This window comes from Panulirus ornatus, chromosome 15 (genome assembly GCF_036320965.1).
Source record: "Panulirus ornatus isolate Po-2019 chromosome 15, ASM3632096v1, whole genome shotgun sequence".
In the NCBI taxonomy this organism is placed as follows: Eukaryota; Metazoa; Arthropoda; class Malacostraca; order Decapoda; family Palinuridae; genus Panulirus; species Panulirus ornatus.
The window spans coordinates 21,136,786-21,154,383 of record NC_092238.1 but is presented as its reverse complement, the minus strand read 5'-3'; the positions used below and the strand labels follow the sequence as shown (position 1 = coordinate 21,154,383).

Genomic DNA, 17,598 nt, shown 5'->3' with positions numbered 1-17,598 from the left:
ATCACACAAAATCTTTTTCACTCCATCTTTCCACCTCCAATTTGGTCTCCCACTTCTCCTCGTTCCCTCTACCTCCGACACATATATCCTCTTGGTCAATCTTTCCTCACTCATTCTCTCCATGTGCCCAAACCATTTCAAAACACCCTCTTCTGCTCTCTCAACCATGCTCTTTTTATTTCCACACATCTCTCTTACCCTTACGTTACTCGATCAAACCACCTCACACCACATATTTGTCCTCAAACATCTCATTTCCAGCACATCCATCCTCCTGCGCACAACTCTATCCATAGCCCACGCCTCGCAACCATACAACATTGTTGGAACCACTATTCCTTCAAACATACCCATTTTTGCTTTCCGAGATAATGTTCTCGACTTCCACACATTCTTCAAGGCTCCCAGGATTATCGCCCCCTCCCCCACCCTATGATCCACTTCCACTTCCATGGTTCCATCCGCTGCCAGATCCACTCCCAGATATCTAAAACACTTTACTTCCTCCAGTTTTTCTCCATTCAAACTTACCTCCCAATTGACCTTGACCCTCAACCCTACTGTACCTAATAACCTTGCTCTTATTCACATTTACTCTTAACTTTCTTCTTTCACACACTTTACCAAACTCAGTCACCAGCTTCTGCAGTTTCTCACATGAATCAGCCACCAGCGCTGTATCATCAGCGAACAACAACTGACTCACTTCCCAAGCTCTCTCATCCACAACAGACTTCATACTTGCCCCTCTTTCCAAAACTCTTGCATTCACCTCCCTAACAACCCAATCCATAAACAAATTAAACAACCATGGAGACATCACACACCCCTGCCGCAAACCTACATTCACTGAGAACCAATCACTTTCCTCTCTTCCTACACGTACACATGCCTTACATCCTCGATAAAAACTTTTCACTGCTTCTAACAACTTGCCTCCCACACCATATATTCTTAATACCTTCCACAGAGCATCTCTATCAACTCTATCATATGCCTTCTCCAGATCCATAAATGCTACATACAAATCCATTTGCTTTTCTAAGTATTTCTCACATTCATTCTTCAAAGCAAACACCTGATCCACACATCCTCTACCACTTCTGAAACCACACTGCTCTTCCCCAATCTGATGCTCTGTACATGCCTTCACCCTCTCAATCAATACCCTCCCATATAATTTACCAGGAATACTCAACAAACTTATACCTCTGTAATTTGAGCACTCACTCTTATCCCCTTTGCCTTTGTACAATGGCACTATGCAAGCATTCCGCCAATCCTCAGGCACCTCACCATGAGTCATACATACATTAGATAACCTTACCAACCAGTCAATAATACAGTCACCCCCTTTTTTAATAAATTCCACCGCAATACCTTCCAAACCTGCTGCCTTGCCGGCTTACATCTTCCGCAAAGCTTTTCCTACCTCTTCTCTGTTTACCAAATCATTTTCCCTAACCCTCTCATGGAGAGAATGAGTGAGGAAAGTGACTGGTTCTCAGTGAATGTAGGTTTGTGGCAGGGGTGTGTGATGTCTCCATGGTTGTTTAATTTGTTTATGGATGGGGTTAGGGAGGTGAATGCAAGAGTTTTGGAAAGAGGGGCAAGTATGAAGTCTGTTGTGGATGAGAGAGCTTGGGAAGTGAGGGGGCGTAAATCCTGGGAGCCTTGAAGAATGTGTGGAAGTTGAGAACATTATCTCGGAAAGCAAAAACGGGTATGTTTGAAGGAATAGTGGTTCCAACAATGTTGTATGGTTGCAAGGCGTGGGCTATGGATAGAGTTGTGCGCAGGAGGGTGGATGTGCTGAAAATGAGATGTTTGAGAACAATATGTTGTGTGAGGTGGTTTGATCGAGTAAGTAATGTAAGGGTAAGAGAGATGTGTGGAAATAAAAAGAGCGTGGTTGAGAGAGCAGAAGAGGGTGTTTTGAAATGGTCTGGTCACATGGAGCGAATGAGTGAGAAAAGATTGACCAAGAGGATATATGTGTCGGCGGTGGAGGGAACGAGGAGAAGTGGGAGACCAAATTGGAGGTGGAAAGATGGAGTGAAAAAGATTTTGAGTGATCGGAGCCTGAACATGCAGGAGGGTGAAAGGCGGGCAAGGAATAAAGTGAATTGGATCGATGTGGTATACTGATGTCGACGTGCTGTCAGTGGATTGAATCAGGGCATGTGAAGCATCTGGGTTAAACCATAGAAAGTTGTGTGGGGCCTGGATGTGGAAAGGGAGCTGTGGTTTCGGGCATTATTACATGACAGCTAGAGACTAAGTGTGAACGAATGGGGCCTTTGTTGTCTTTTCCTAGCGCTACCTCGCACACATGAGGGGGGAGGGGGATGTTATTCCATGTGTGGCGAGGTGATGATGGGAATAAATAAAGGCAGACAGTATGAATTATGTGCTTGTGTATATATGTATATGTCTGTGTGTGTATATATATGTGTACATTGAGATGTATAGGTATGTATATTTGCGTGTGTGGACGTGTATGTATATACATGTGTATGGGGGTGGGTTGTGCCATTTCTTTCGTCTGTTTCCTTGCGCTACCTCACAAATGCAGGAGACAGCGACAAAGCAAAAAAAGAAAAAAAATAAATTGATTTAGAGGGTGGAGGCATGTACAGAGCATCAGATTGGGGAAGAGCAGTGTGGTTTCAGAAGTGGTAGAGGATGTGTGGATCAGGTGTTTGCTTTGAAGAATGTATGTGAGAAATACTTAGAAAAGCAAATGGATTTGTATGTAGCATTTATGGATCTGGAGAAGGCATATGATAGAGTTGATAGAGATGCTCTATGGAAGATATTAAGAGTATATGGTGTGGGAGGCAAGTTGTTAGAAGCAGTGAAAAGTTTTTATTGAGGATATAAGGCAAGTGTACGAGTAGGAAGAGGGGAAAGTGATTGGTTGTCTGTGAATGTAGGTTTGCTGCAGGGATGTTTGATGTCTCCATGGTTGTTTAATTTGTTTATGGATGGGGTTGTGAGGGAGGTGAATGCAAGAGTTTTGGAGAGAGGGGCAAGTATACAGTCTGTTGTGGATGAGAGAGCTTGGGAAGTAAGTCAGTTGTTGTTCGCTGTTGATATGGCACTGGTGGCTGATTCGTGTGAGAAACTGCAGAAGCTGGTGACTGAGTTTGGTAAAGTGTGTGAACGAAGAAAGCTGAGAGTAAATGTGAATATGAGCAAGGTTATTAGGTACAGTAGGGTTGAGGGTTGAGGGTCAAGTTAATTGGGAGGTAAGTTTGAATGGAGAAAAACTGGAGTAAGTGAAGTGTTTTAGATATCTGGGAGTGGATCTGGCAGCGGATGGAACCATGGAAGCGGAAGTGAGTCATAGGGTGGGGGAGGGGGCGAAAGGTCTGGAAGTGTTGAAAAATGTTGGAAGGCAAGATCGTTATCTTGGAAAGCAATAATAGGTATATTTGAAGGAATAGTGGTTCCGACAGTGTTGTATGGTTGCAAGGCGTGGGCCATAGATAGAATTGTGTGGAGGAGGGTGGATGTGCTTGAAATGAGATGTTTGAGGACACCCTGTGGTGTGAAGTGGTTTGAATGAGTAAGTAATGAAAGGGTAGGAGAGACGTGTTGTAATAAAAAGAATGTGGTTGAGAGAGCAGAAGAGGGTGTTTTGAAATGGTTTGGTCACATGGAGAGAATGAGTGAGGAAAGATTGACCAAGAGGATATATGTGTCAGAGGTGGAGGGAACGAGTAGAAGTGGGAGAGCAAATTGTAGGTGGAAAGATGGAGTGAAAAAGATTTTGAGCGATCGGGGCCTGAACATGCAGGAGGATGAAAGGCATGCAAGGAGTAGAGTGAATTGGAACGATATGTTATACTGGTGTTGATGTGCTGTCAATGGATTGAACCAGGGCATGTGAAGCTCTGGGTAAGCCATGGAACGTTTTGTGGTGTTTGGATGTGGAAAGGCAGCTGTGGTTTCATTGCATTATACATGACAGCTAGAGACTGGGTGTGAATGAATGTGGCCTTTGTTGTCTTTTTCTTGTGCTACCTCGCGCACATGCTGGCGGAGGGGGTTGTCATTTCATGTGTGGTGGGTTGGCGACGAGAATGAATAAGGGCAGATACTATGAATTATTTACATGTGTATATATGTATATGTCTGTGTGTGTATATATATGTATACGTTGAGATGTAGAGGTGTGCATATGTGCTTGTGTGGACGTGTATGTATATACATGTTTATGAGGGTGGGTTGGGCCACTGTTTCATCTGTTTCCTTGCGCTTCCTCGCTGACGCAGGAGACAGCGACAAAGTATAATTAGAAAAGTCTCACTGCCTTGTATCTAACTACTGATTCTACAACCTTTCATTGTTTTTATCTAAGTATGTTAACACCTCATTCGTACATGACTGCATCCTAACTTCACTGCACTTCCAACGAAGCTTTCACTCTCCTTTCATACTCCTCCCTGCATTTTTTCTGATTCATCTTCTTGCTTGCCAACACTTTTACCTCTCCATTCTTTCGTACACCATACCTCCACTTCTCCCTGATCCTCATCCCTACAAGAACTGTGAAGTGGTCAGAGTCTCCAAAGAATCCTCTCACAACTTTGGCCTCTAGCACAACCTTCCTTAGTCTTCATCCACTGCCATGTAGTCAAAGTCATTTGCTCTTCTCTTCCATCATTCCTCAGCCATGTATATTTGTGGATCATATTGTGCTGAAAAAAGGTGTTTCAAAGGAATAGACCCCTCTCAGCACAAATATACACCAGATAACTTCCATTCTCATTTACTCCAGGCACTTCCCATTTACCACCTATCTCACTTTTGGATTCATATCACCCAGTATGACCTCATTTTTCTTATTCTCAAAATCGTTTATATAGTTATTCAGGTTTCTCCAGAAAAGCTTCATTTCATCCTTACCTCATACACTCTTCATATTCACAGATGCTTATAGACATACCCATGCATACTTCACAATCCCTATATTTCCTTTCACCCAATCTATTCTTGATCCATTCCATCCATGCTCTGTAACATCCTCATATACTTTTGGTGATAGCAGAATTGCACATCCTTCTTTTCCTCTTCCCATTAATTTTCACTCGTTCCTGTCCATACCTCACCTTCCATGTCCTCCGATAACTTGCATTCATCATTCCCACTTTCTTTCCACACACCCTGCCCAAGGATATGAGTTTTCCCAAGCCTTAGCACATACACGCTAAAACTTTTAAACCTCTCTACTTTCTCCCTCATTTTACTCTAACCAGTCATCCCATTCATATTCAGCACCATCACCCTTAATTGCTCATCTCTTTAACTAGAGTATCCAAGTCTCCCCCACCTTCTCACAGTAACTTTGTTATTATACCCCTTAGGGGTGGAACTAATGGGGGAGGCATTGCTCTGTTACGTCAGGGCAATACTTTTAGGTTTGGACAAACACCTGAGGTGTGTTTTCACTTTTTTTTTTGACAATTTTGGAGCCTCACTGCCTCTGGAAACGCTGCACTGGAGTTTTTCTCTGTCAGTGACCTGGTAATGGTGAAGCACAAAAGGCTAAGAAGCAGTACTGGAGTTTACCAGTTACATTGTACAGCCTCTAATGCTCTCTGGCTGTCCAGGAATACACACAGTCTACCCAGCTGTCTCTTTGATTCAAGATGGAGCTCACTGTGTCATAGAACTCTGGGAGATTTGTAATGCATGACTTCATTTCCCTGAATCCATGTTTTCTCCCAGTTAGGTCATTTTCCTTTGCAAGCAGTTGTCTACTTACTTTCAGATAATCTTTTCCAGTGTCTTATAGACCACAGTTTTTAAGGGGACCAGCACAATTCTCTCATCGCTTTTCCTGAAGATAGGCATGACATTTACTCTTTTCCAGCTCTTTGGCATGATGCCTTCCTCTGGTGAAATATTGAACATTATTTTGAGCATTATGATATGATTATAAGTATAATTAAGATTAACTATACTCTTTTCAGACCTGGAGATGATCGAGAACTCCCACGATCCAGCAGTGTAGGAGATTCTTTACGCAGTGAGTCAGGGGGTGGTAGTAGCCTATCTGACTGTTCTCCTCCATCATCAGAAAGACGATATTCACAAGCAACAACTCCAACGCGATCCAGTCATCAGGTAGGAGGAGAATTTCTTGAAAATCTGTAGTATATTTTTTTGTTCGTTCATAATTTAGTTTAGGGTATGATACCCCACTTATTTTTATTTTCACAAATACTTTTTTGTGCCTCATAGAGTATGGTAGAATTAATGTTATATATTCCAGGCATGGATTTGATATTCAATGTACATCCATAGTCTTCCTAGGATTTATGTTGTTTAAAAAGAATTATCAGTAACTAAATCAAATATTTCATTTCATAATCATGAGTAGTAAGGATTAGTTAGATTGATACATCATAGCTAATTATCGCTAAAGAAGTAGTTCATGACTTTTTAGAATGATTGAATGTGGATGGAACAATATTTTACACTGATAGGTTAGTATTTTACTTTTTCAAGACTTCAAGGGTTATTCAATTTCGAGTGATAGATGATAATTAAAGTGTTTGAAATTGACAGGATAGTGATCCTTAAGTTTTTCTAAACAAAAGAGCAGGAGACATTTGCTTGCTCATATTCATTTTGCCTGTGAGATGAGGCACCTTAAAGTCCCAGCCAAGTGTTGAGTCATCAAAAGCATATTGAAACATGCTGTGTACTGTACCTACATCTACTAATCGAGAATTTGTTTGAGCTTTGGAAAAAGATAAGTGACATATTGCATCACATATTGATTTTCAATACTTTAGACACCAAAAGCTATTCGCAAAACAGCACCCAAAGCAGTGTTTGAGTCAAGGGCTTAGTGACAATCATAGTGCCAGTAAGGCTTTGTGGGTATTCTAGAAGCATGTATCTGTAAAAATGATCTTCACTACCTTAAATGGGAACACAAATATGCATACCCATATTTGCTTAGAGTTGCACTTTTACATTAAAGAAATAGTGCCTTTTTTAACGATAAAGATAGATGGAAGTTTTGACATTTTATTCAAGTTTTCTTGAATCACCTTAAAGTATGTGACATCATGATTGACATCACTCTAGGATATCTTGGTACTCCCATATTGATTTTTAGTATAAGCAGACCCATTTTCCAGTGTGCTGTTTGCTTTAGTAGCATGATTTCTGGGATTATACCCTATCATTGTCTAATGGATAGTCATGGAAGCAAAGCTTTTTTCAGTTTTACTCTTAATGATTGTCCTTACTTCCTCAGAATATGTTTGATACCTCATTAATATTAGGTATGTTAATGATGGCTTCATGCAGAAAGAACTGGGTATGGAGTGAGAGTTGTTTTTCATTTTTGCATAAAAATGTCAAAAGGAGTTGGCACTGGTTTCAGATTGGTGGAAGAGGGTGCTCATTTTAAACATAATCTGGATAAAAAAATTCATGATTGATAAGTGAGCACATTAGATACTTTAGAAAGCTAATATCACTAATCATCATTTGCTGTAGTTTAAGTGGCAATGCCTCATACTCATTACTGATATGATTTGATCTAGTTGAAGCTTCATAGATTACAAAGCATTATAATTCATACCCTGAACCTAACATAGCTGTATTATCAGACTCTGCCTGCTTTTGTTTACACTGTGAGTGAGGAGTCATCTTTGGCAAGGCTATGTTATTGTCAGTGAATAGAAAGGGGTATTGTTAGGGACTTTTTCACTCTAAAGGAGTCCATTATTTTCCTGTTCCTGGTTGGAAAGCATCCTGGAAGTTGTAGTAAGCCCATAAAAGGGATCCTGGGGTTTTATTAATACCTGACTTAGCATGACCTCTTGGATTGTCCTTTTTTTGATGTGCCATAAGTTAACAAGGGAAGATTAGGTTTTTGTAGAGATGATGATATGTCACTGTCCCCAGACTATGATTGGTGGTATGTTTCTGTCGTGGTGACTACTGCACCTGGCACCAGCAAAATACTAGAACCAGATTTTTAGAAAATTTACTTGTAACTGTACTTCACAAACTTAACTAACTTGACCAATTTAGATAGGGTAGATTCGCTGCTGTGTGAAAACAGTGTTGATATTTGCACACAAGACTCTGTAAATCAAGTTTGATAAAATTAGAAGTGGCCAGTTTACATAGAAAAGTTTGGTTAGATTTAGCAAATCAATTTTGGAAATAGAATTTGTGATTGCAGATTTAGCAGCCACTGTGTTCTTATTACAAGTTTCAAAGGATTTGCAAAGGACTTGTGCTTTTCAGCCTTTTCATGCTGATGTTATATGCGTTAGGAGAGCACTATCCATGGAGTTTTTTTTCACTAGAGATTGTAGCACATTTAGTCTAATGAGTGTGTATGTCATTATCTATCTGTCTTATTCTGATGCCTGTTCCCTCCTGGAATTCCCATCAAGGGGTGGCCGTGGCAAAAGTCTCCTTCATTTCCTTACATGCCTTCCTCGCATATACAATTCCATGCATTTTTTCATTATTTCTCTCCCTCCAGTATTCCTCCACCTTATTTGCAATGGGAATAAAGGTGAGTGTTCAAACTATACAGGCATAACTTTGTTCAGTATTCCTAAGAACTTGTATGGGAGGGTATTGATTGAGAGGATGAAGGCATGTACAGAGCATCAGATTGAGGAAGAGCAGTGTGGTTTCAGAAGTGGTAGAGGATGTGTGGATCAGGTGTTTGCTTTGAAAAATGTGTGTGAGAAATACTTAGAAAACAGAGGGATTTCTATCTGGCATTTATCGATGTGCTGTCAATGGATTCAACCAGGGCATGTGAAGCATCTAGGGTAAACCATGGAAAGTTCTGTGGGGCCTGGATGTGGAAAGTGGGCTGTGGTTTCGTTGCATTATACATGACAGCTAGAGACTGAGTGTGAATGAATGTGGCCTTTGTTGTCTTTTCCTAGCACTACCTCACATACATGTGGGAGAAGGGGGTTGTTATTTCATGTGTAGCGGGGTGGCGATGGGATTGAATAAAGGCAGACAGTATGAATTATGTACATGTGTATATATGTATATGTCTGTGTTTGTATATATATGTATACGTTGAGATGTATAGGTATGTATATTTGCATGTGTGGACATGTATGTATATACATGTGTATGTGGGTGGGATGGGCCATTCTTTCGTCTGTTTCCTTGCGCTACCTCGCTAACGCGGGAGACAGTGACAAAGAAAAATAAAAAAGAAAATAGTATATATATATTTATTTTATTTTGCTTTGTCACTATCTCCCGCGTTAGTGAGGTAGCCCAAGGAAAAAGACAAAGGAATGGCCTAACCAACCCACATACACATGTATATACATACATGTCCACACATGCACATATACATACCTATACATCTCAATGTATACATATATATATATACGCACAGACATATACATATATACACACGTACATAATTCATTCCTCACGTGTCGTAGAAGGCGACTAAAAAGGACAGGAGCAGGGGGCGAGAAACCCTCCCCTCCTTGTATTTTAACTTTCTAAAAGGGGAGACAGAAGAAGGAGTCACGCGGGGAGTGCTCATCCTCCTGGTGGCTGATTCATGTGAGAAACTGCAGAAGCTGGTGACTGAGTTTGGTAAAGTGTGTGAAAGAAGAAAGTTAAGAGTAAATGTGAATAAGAGCAAGGTTATTAGGTACAGTAGGGTTGAGGGTCAAGTCAATTGGGAGGTGAGTTTGAATGGAGAAAAACTGGAGGAAGTGAAGTGTTTTAGATATCTGGGAGTGGATCTGGCAGCGGATGGAACCATGGAAGTGGAAGTGGATCACAGGGTGGGGGAGGGGGCGAAAATTCTGGGAGCCTTGAAGAATGTGTGGAAGTCGAGAATATTATCTCGGAAAGCAAAAATGGGTATGTTTGAAGGAATAGTGGTTCAAACAATGTTGTATGGTTGCGAGGCGTGGGCTATGGATAGGGTGGTGTGCAGGAGGATGGATGTGCTGGAAATGAGATGTTTGAGGACAATGTGTGGTGTGAGGTGATTTGATCGAGTAAGTAACGTAAGGGTAAGAGAGATGTGGAAATAAAAAGAGCGTGGTTGAGAGAGCAGAAGAGGGTGTTTTGAAATGGTTTGGGGACATGGAGAGAATGAGTGAGGAAAGACTGACCAAGAGGATATATGTGTCGGAGGTGGAGGGAATGAGGAGAAGAGGGAGACCAAATTGGAGGTGGAAAGATGGAGTGAAGAAGATTTTGTGTGATCGGGGCCTGAACATGCGGGAGGGTGAAAGGAGGGCAAGGAGTAGAGTGAATTGGAGCGATGTGGTATACCGGGGTTGACGTGCTGTCAGTGGATTGAATCAGGGCATGTGAAGCGTCTGGGGTAAACCATGGAAAGCTGTGTAGGTATGTATATTTGCATGTGTGGACGTATGTATATACATGTGTATGGGGGTGGGTTGGGCCATTTCTTTCGTCTGTTTCCTTGCGCTACCTCGCAAACGCGGGAGACAGCGACAAAGCAAAAAAAAAAATATATATAAAATATATATAAAAAATATATATATATGTTTATATATATGTAACTGCAAAAGCTGGTGACTGAGTTTGGTAAAGTGTGTGAAAGAAGAAAGTTAAGAGTAAATGTGAATAAGAGCAAGGTTATTAGGTACAGTAGGGTTGAGGGTCAAGTCAATTGAGAGGTAAGTTTGAATGGAGAAAAACTGGAGGAAGTAAAGTGTTTTAGATATCTGGGAGCGGATCTGGCAGCGTATGGAACCATGGAAGCGGAAGTGGATCATAGGGTGGGGGAGGGGGCGAAAATCCTGGGAGCCTTGAAGAATGTGTGGAAGTCAAGAACATTATATTGGAAAGCAAAAATGGGTATGTTTGAAGGAATAGTGCTTCCAACAATGTTGTATGATTGCGAGGCGTGGGCTATGGATAGAGTTGTGCGCAGGAGGATGGGTGTGCTGGAAATGAGATGTTTGAGGACAATGTGTGGTGTGAGGTGGTTTGATCGAGTAAGTAACGTAAGGGTAAGAGAGATGTGTGGAAATAAAAAGAGCGTGGTTGAGAGAGCAGAAGAGGGTGTTTTGAAATGGTTTGGGCACATGGAGAGAATGAGTGAGGAAAGATTGACCAAGAGGATATATGTGTCGGAGGTGGAGGGAACGAGGAGAAGTGGAAGACCAAATTGGAGGTGGAAAGATGGAATGAAAAAGATTTTGTGTGATCGGGGCCAGAACATTAAGGAGGGTGAAAGGAGGGCAAGGAATAGAGTGAATTGGATCGATGTGGTATACCGGGGTTGACGTGCTGTCAGTGGATTGAATCAGGGCATGTGAAGCGTCTGGGGTAAACCATGGTAAGCTCTGTAGGTATGTATATTTGCGTGTGTGGACGTATGTATATACATGTGTATGGGGTTGGGTTGGGCCATTTCTTTCGTCTGTTTCGTTGCGCTACCTCGCAAACGCGGGAGACAGCGACAAAGCAAAAAAAAAAATATATATATATATATATATATATATATATATATATATATATATATATATATATATATATATATATTTTCGCCCCCTCCCCCACCCTATGATCCACTTCCGCTTCCATGGTTCCATCCACTGCCAGATCCACTCCCAGATATCTAAAGCACTTTACTTCCTCCAGTTTTTCTCCATTCAAACTTACCTCCCAATTGACTTGACCCTCAACACTACTGTAACTAATAACATTGTTCTTATTCACATTTACTCTTAACTTTCTTCTTTCACACACTTTACCAAACTCAGTCACCAGCTTCTGCAGTTTCTCACATGAATCAGCCACCAGCGCTGTATCATCAGCGAACAACAACTGACTCACTTCCCAAGCTCTCTCATCCACAACAGACTTCATACTTGCCACTCTTTCCAAAACTCTTGCATTCACCTCCCTAACAACCCCATCCATAGACAAATTAAACAACCATAGAGACATCACACACCCCTGCCGCAAACCTACATTCACTGAGAACCAATCACTTTCCTCTCTTCCTACACGTACACATGCCTTACATCCTCAATAAAAACTTTTCACTGCTTCTAACAACTTGCCTCCCACACCATATATTCTTAATACCTTCCATAGAGCATCTCTATCAACTCTATCATATGCCTTCTCCATATCCATAAATGATACATACAAATCCATTTGTTTTTCTAAGTATTTCTCACATACATTCTTCAAAGCAAACACCTGATCCACACATCCTCTACCACTTCTGAAACCACACTGCTCTTCCCCAATCTGAATGCTCTGTACATGCCTTCACCCTCTCAATCAATACCCTCCCATATCATTTACCAGGAATACTCAACAAACTTATACCTCTGTAATTTGAGCACTCACTCTTATCCCCTTTGCCTTTGTACAATGGCACTATGCACGCATTCCGCCAATCCTCAGGCACCTCACCATGAGTCATATATATATTAAATAACCTTACCAACCAGTCGCCAATACAGTCAACCCCAACCAGTTGCCAATACAGTCAACCCCTTTTTTAATAGACTCCACTGCAATATCATCCAAACCTGCTGCCTTGCCGGCTTTCATCTTCCGCAAAGCTTTTATTACCTCTTCTCTGTTTACCAAATCATTTTCCCTAACACTCTCACTTTGTACACCACCTCGACCAAAACACCCCATATCTGCCACTCTATCATCAAACACATTCAACAAACCTTCAAAATACTCACTCCATCTCCTTCTCACATCACCACTACTTGTTATCACCTCCCCATTAGCGCCCTTCACTGAAGTTCCCATTTGCTCCCTTGTCTTACGCACTTTTTTACCTCCTTCCAGAACATCTTTTTATTCTCCCTAAAATTTAATGATACTCTCTCACCCCAACTCTCATTTGCCCTCTTTTTCACCTCTTGCACCTTTCTCTTGACCTCCTGTCTCTTTCTTTTATACATCTCCCACTCAATTGCATTTTTTCCCTTAAAAAATTGTCCAAATGCCTTTCTCTTCTCTTTCACTAATAATCTTACTTCTTCATCCCACCACTCACTACCCTTTCTAATCAACCCACCTCCCACGCTTCTCATGCCACAAGCATCTTTTGCGCAAGCTATCACTGCTTCCCTAAATACATCCCATTCCTCCCCCACTCCCCTTACCTCCTTTGTTCTCACCTTTTTCCATTCTATACTCAGTCTCTCCTGGTACTTACTCACACAAGTCTCCTTCCCAAGCTCACTTACTCTCACCACTCTCTTCACCCCAACATTCTCCCTTCTTCTCTGAAAACCCCTACAAATCTTCACCTTCGGCTCCACAAGATAATGATCAGACATGCCTCCAGTTGCACCTCTCAGCACATTAACATCCAAAAGTCTCTCTTTTGCATGCCTATCAATTAACACGCAATCCAATAATGCTCTCTGGCCATCTCTTCTACTTACATACGTATACTTATGCATATCTCGCTTTTTAAACCAGGTATTCCCAATCACCAGTCCTTTTTCAGCACATAAATCTACAAGCTCTTCACCATTTCCATTTACAACACTGAACACCCCATGTATACCAATTATTCCCTCAACTGCCACATTACTCACCTTTGCATTCAAATCACCCATCACTATAACCCAGTCTTTTGCATCAAAACCACTAACACACTCACTCAGCTGCTGCCAAAACACTTGCCTCTCATGATCTTTCTTCTCATGCCCAGGTGCATATGCACCAATAATCACCCATCTCTCTCCATCAACTTTCAGTTTTACCCATATTAATCGAGAATTTACTCTCTTACATTCTATCACATACTCCCACAACTCCCACATACTCTATATATATATAGATATCTTTCTTTTCAAACTATTCGCCATTTTTCGCATTAGCGAGGTAGCATTAAGAACAGATAACTGGGCCTTTGAGGGAATATCCTCACCTGGCCCCCTTCTCTGTACCTTCTTTTGGAAAATTAAAAAAAAAAAAAAATAAAAATAAAATGAGAGGGGAGGATTTCCAGACCCCCGCTCTCTCCCCTTTTAGTCGCCTTCTACGACACGCAGGGAATACGTGGGAAGTATTCTTTCTCCCGTATCCCCTATCCCCATATTTATATGTTTATTATTCTTGGGGATAGGGGAGAAAGAATTCTTCCCTATATACTTCCCATACTTACATATATAAACATATATATATTTTTTTTTTTTGCTTTGTCGCTGTTTCCCGCGTTTGCGAGGTAGCACAAGGAAACAGACGAAAGAAATGGCCCAACCCACTCCCATACACATGTATATACATACGTCCACACACGCAAATATACATACTTACACAGCTTTCCATGGTTTATCCTAGTCGCTTCACATGCCCTGATTCAATCCACTGACAGCACGTCAACCCCAGTATACCACATCGATCCAATGCACTCTATTCCTTGCCCGCCTTTCACCCTCCTGCATGTTCAGGCCCCGATCACACAAAATCTTTTTCACTCCATCTTTCCACCTCCAATTTGGTCTCCCACTTCTCCTTGTTCCCTCCACCTCTGACACATATATCCTCTTGGTCAATCTTTCCTCACTCATTCTCTCCATGTGCCCAAACCATTTCAAAACACCCTCTTCTGCTCTCTCAACCACGCTCTTTTTATTTCCACACATCTCTCTTACCCTTACGTTACTTACTCGATCAAACCACCTCACACCACACACTGTCCTCAAACATCTCATTTCCAGCACATCCATCCTCCTGCGCTTAACTCTATCCATAGCCCACACCTCGCAACCATACAACATTGTTGGAACCACTATTCCTTCAAACATACCCATTTCTGCTTTCCGAGATAATGTTCTCGACTTCCACACATTCTTCAAGGCTCCCAGGATTTTCGCCCCCTCCCCCACCCTATGATATATATATGTTTATTTTTCTTGGGGATAGGGGAGAAAGAATACTTCCCACGCATTCCTCACGTGTCATAGAAGGTGACTAAAGGGGATGGGAGCGGCGGGCTAGACACACTCCCCTCCTTGTATTTTGACTTTCTAAAAAGGGAAACAGAAGAAGGAGTCACGCTGGGTGTGCTCATCATCCTCGAAGGCTCAGATTGGGGTTTCTAAATGTGTGTGGATGTAACCAAGGGGAGAAAAACGGAAAGATAGGTAGTATGTTTGAGGAAGGGAACCTGGATGTTTTGGCTCTGAGTGGAACGAAGCTGAAGGGTAAAGGGGAAGAGCAGTTTGGGAATGTCTTGGAAGTAAGGTCAGGAGTTATTGAGAGCAAGGGAAGGAGTAGCACTACTCCTGAAACAGGAGTGGTGGGAGTATGTGATAGAGTGTAAGAAAGGAAAATCTAGATTCATATGGGTAAAACTGAATGTCGGAGGGAGATGGTTGATTATTGGTGCATATGTACCTGGGCATGAGAAGAAAGATCATGAGAGGTAAGTGTTTTTGGAGCAGCTGAATGAGTGTGTTAGTTGTTTTGATGCACGAGACCGGGTTATAGTGATTGGTGATTTGAATGCAAAGGTGTGTAATGTGGCAGTTGAGGGAATAATTGGTATACATGGGGTGTACAGTGTTGTAAATGGAAATGGTGAAGAGCAAATGGCGAAGAGATTGTAGATTTATGTGCTGAAAAAGAACTGGTGATTGGGAATACCTGGTTTAAAAAGAGAGATATATATATGTATACGCATGTAAGTAGGAGGGATGGCCAGAGAGTGTTATTGGATTATATGTTAATGGGTGCTCAAAAGAGAGAATTTTGGATGTTAATGTGCTGAGAGGTGCAACTTGAGGGATGTCTGATCATTATCTTGTGGAGGCAAAGGTGAAAATTTGTAGAGGTTTTCAGAAAAGAAGAGAGAGAATCTTTGGATGAATAGTGGTGAGAGTAAGTGAGCTTGGGAAGGAGACTTGTGTGAGGAAGTATCTGGAGAGACTGAGTACAGAATGGAAAAAGGTGAGAACAAAGGAGGTAAGGGGAGTGGGGGAGGAATGGGATGTATTTAGGGGAGCAGAGATGGCTTTTGCAAAAGATGCTTGTGGCATGAGAAGCATGGGAAGTGGACAGATTAGAAAGGGTTGTGAGTGGTGGGATGAAGTAAGATTATTAGTGAAAGAGAAGAGAGAGGCATTTGGATGATTTTTGCAGGGAAATAATGCAAATGAGTGGGAGATGTATAAAAGAAACAAGCAGGAGGTCAAGAGAAAGGTGCAAGAGGTGAAAAAGAGGTCAAATGAGAGTTGGGGTGAGAGTAACATTAAATTTTAGGGAGAATAAAAAGATGTTTTGGAAGGAGGTAAATAAAGTGCGTAAGACAAGGGAACAAATGGGAACTTCAGTGAAGGGGGCTAATGGGGAGGTGATAACAAGTAGTGGTGATGTGAGAAGGAGATGGAGTGAGTATTTCTAAGGTTTGTTAAATATGTTTGATGATAGAGTGGCAGATATAGGGTGTTTTGGTCGAGGTGGTATGCAAAGTGAGAGGGTTAGGGAAAATGATTTGGAAAACAGAGAAGAGGTAGTAAAAGCTTTCCAAAAGATGAAAGCCCTCAAGGCAGCGGGTTTTGGATGGTATTGCAGTGGAATTTTTTAAAAAAGGGGGTGACTGTATCGTTGATTGGTTGGTAAGGTTATTTAATGTATGTATGATTCATGGTGAGGTGTCTGAGGATTGGCGGAATGCTTGCATAGTGCCATTGTACAAAGGCATAGGGGATAAGAGTGAGTGCTCAAATTACAGAGGTATAAGTTTGTTGAGTATTCCTGGTAAATTATATGTGAGGGTATTGATTGAGAGGGTGAAGGCATGTACAGAGCATCAGATTGGGGAAGAGCAGTGTGGTTTCAGAAGTGGTAGAGGATGTGTGGATCAGGTGTTTGCTTTGAAGAATGTGTGTGATAAATACTTAGAAAAGCAAATGGATTTGTATGTAGCATTTATGTATCTGGAGAAGGCATTTGATAGAGATGGTCTATGGAAGGTACTTAGAATATATGGTTTGGGAGGCAAGTTGTTAGAAGCAGTGAAAAGTTTTTATCGAGGATGTAAGGCATGTGTACGTGTAGGAAGAGAGGAAAGTGATTGGTTTTAAGTGAATGTAGGTTTGCGGCAGGGGTGTGTGATGTCTCCATGGTTGTTTAATTTGTTTATGGATGGGGTTGTTAGGGAGGTGAATGGAAGAGTTTTGCAGTCTGTTGTGGATGAGAGAGCTTGGGAAGTGAGTCAGTTGTTGTTCGCTGATGATACAGCGCTGGTGGCTGATTCATGTGAGAAACTGCAGAAGCTGGTGACTGAGTTTGGTAAACTGTGTGAAAGAAGAAAGTTAAGAGTAAATGTGAATAAGAGCAAGGTTATTAGGTACAGTAGGGTTGAGGGTTCAAGTCAATTGTGATGTAATATGAATGGAGGAAAAAGTGGAGGAAGTGAAAGTGTTTAGATATCTGGGAGTGGATTGGCAGAGAGTTGGAACCATGGAAGCAGAAGTGAATCATGGGGTGGGGGAGGGGGTGAAAATTCTGTGAGCCTTGAAGAATGTTTGGAAATCGAGGACATTATCTTGGAAAGCAATAAATGGTATGTTTGGACAGAATCGT

General features: G+C 41.6%; 1 protein-coding gene across 4 annotated transcripts in view; it reads left to right on the top strand.

The window, feature by feature from the left end:
- Positions 1-17,598, top strand: part of LOC139753743 (uncharacterized) — a 264,930-nt gene that overhangs the window by 115,039 nt on the left and 132,293 nt on the right. For all 4 annotated transcript variants that reach the window (XM_071670543.1, XM_071670541.1, XM_071670544.1 and 1 more), the window contains exon 5: positions 5,982-6,135. In XM_071670543.1, the coding sequence (XP_071526644.1) occupies positions 5,982-6,135 (154 nt within the window). The remainder of the gene's footprint in view (positions 1-5,981; positions 6,136-17,598) is intronic.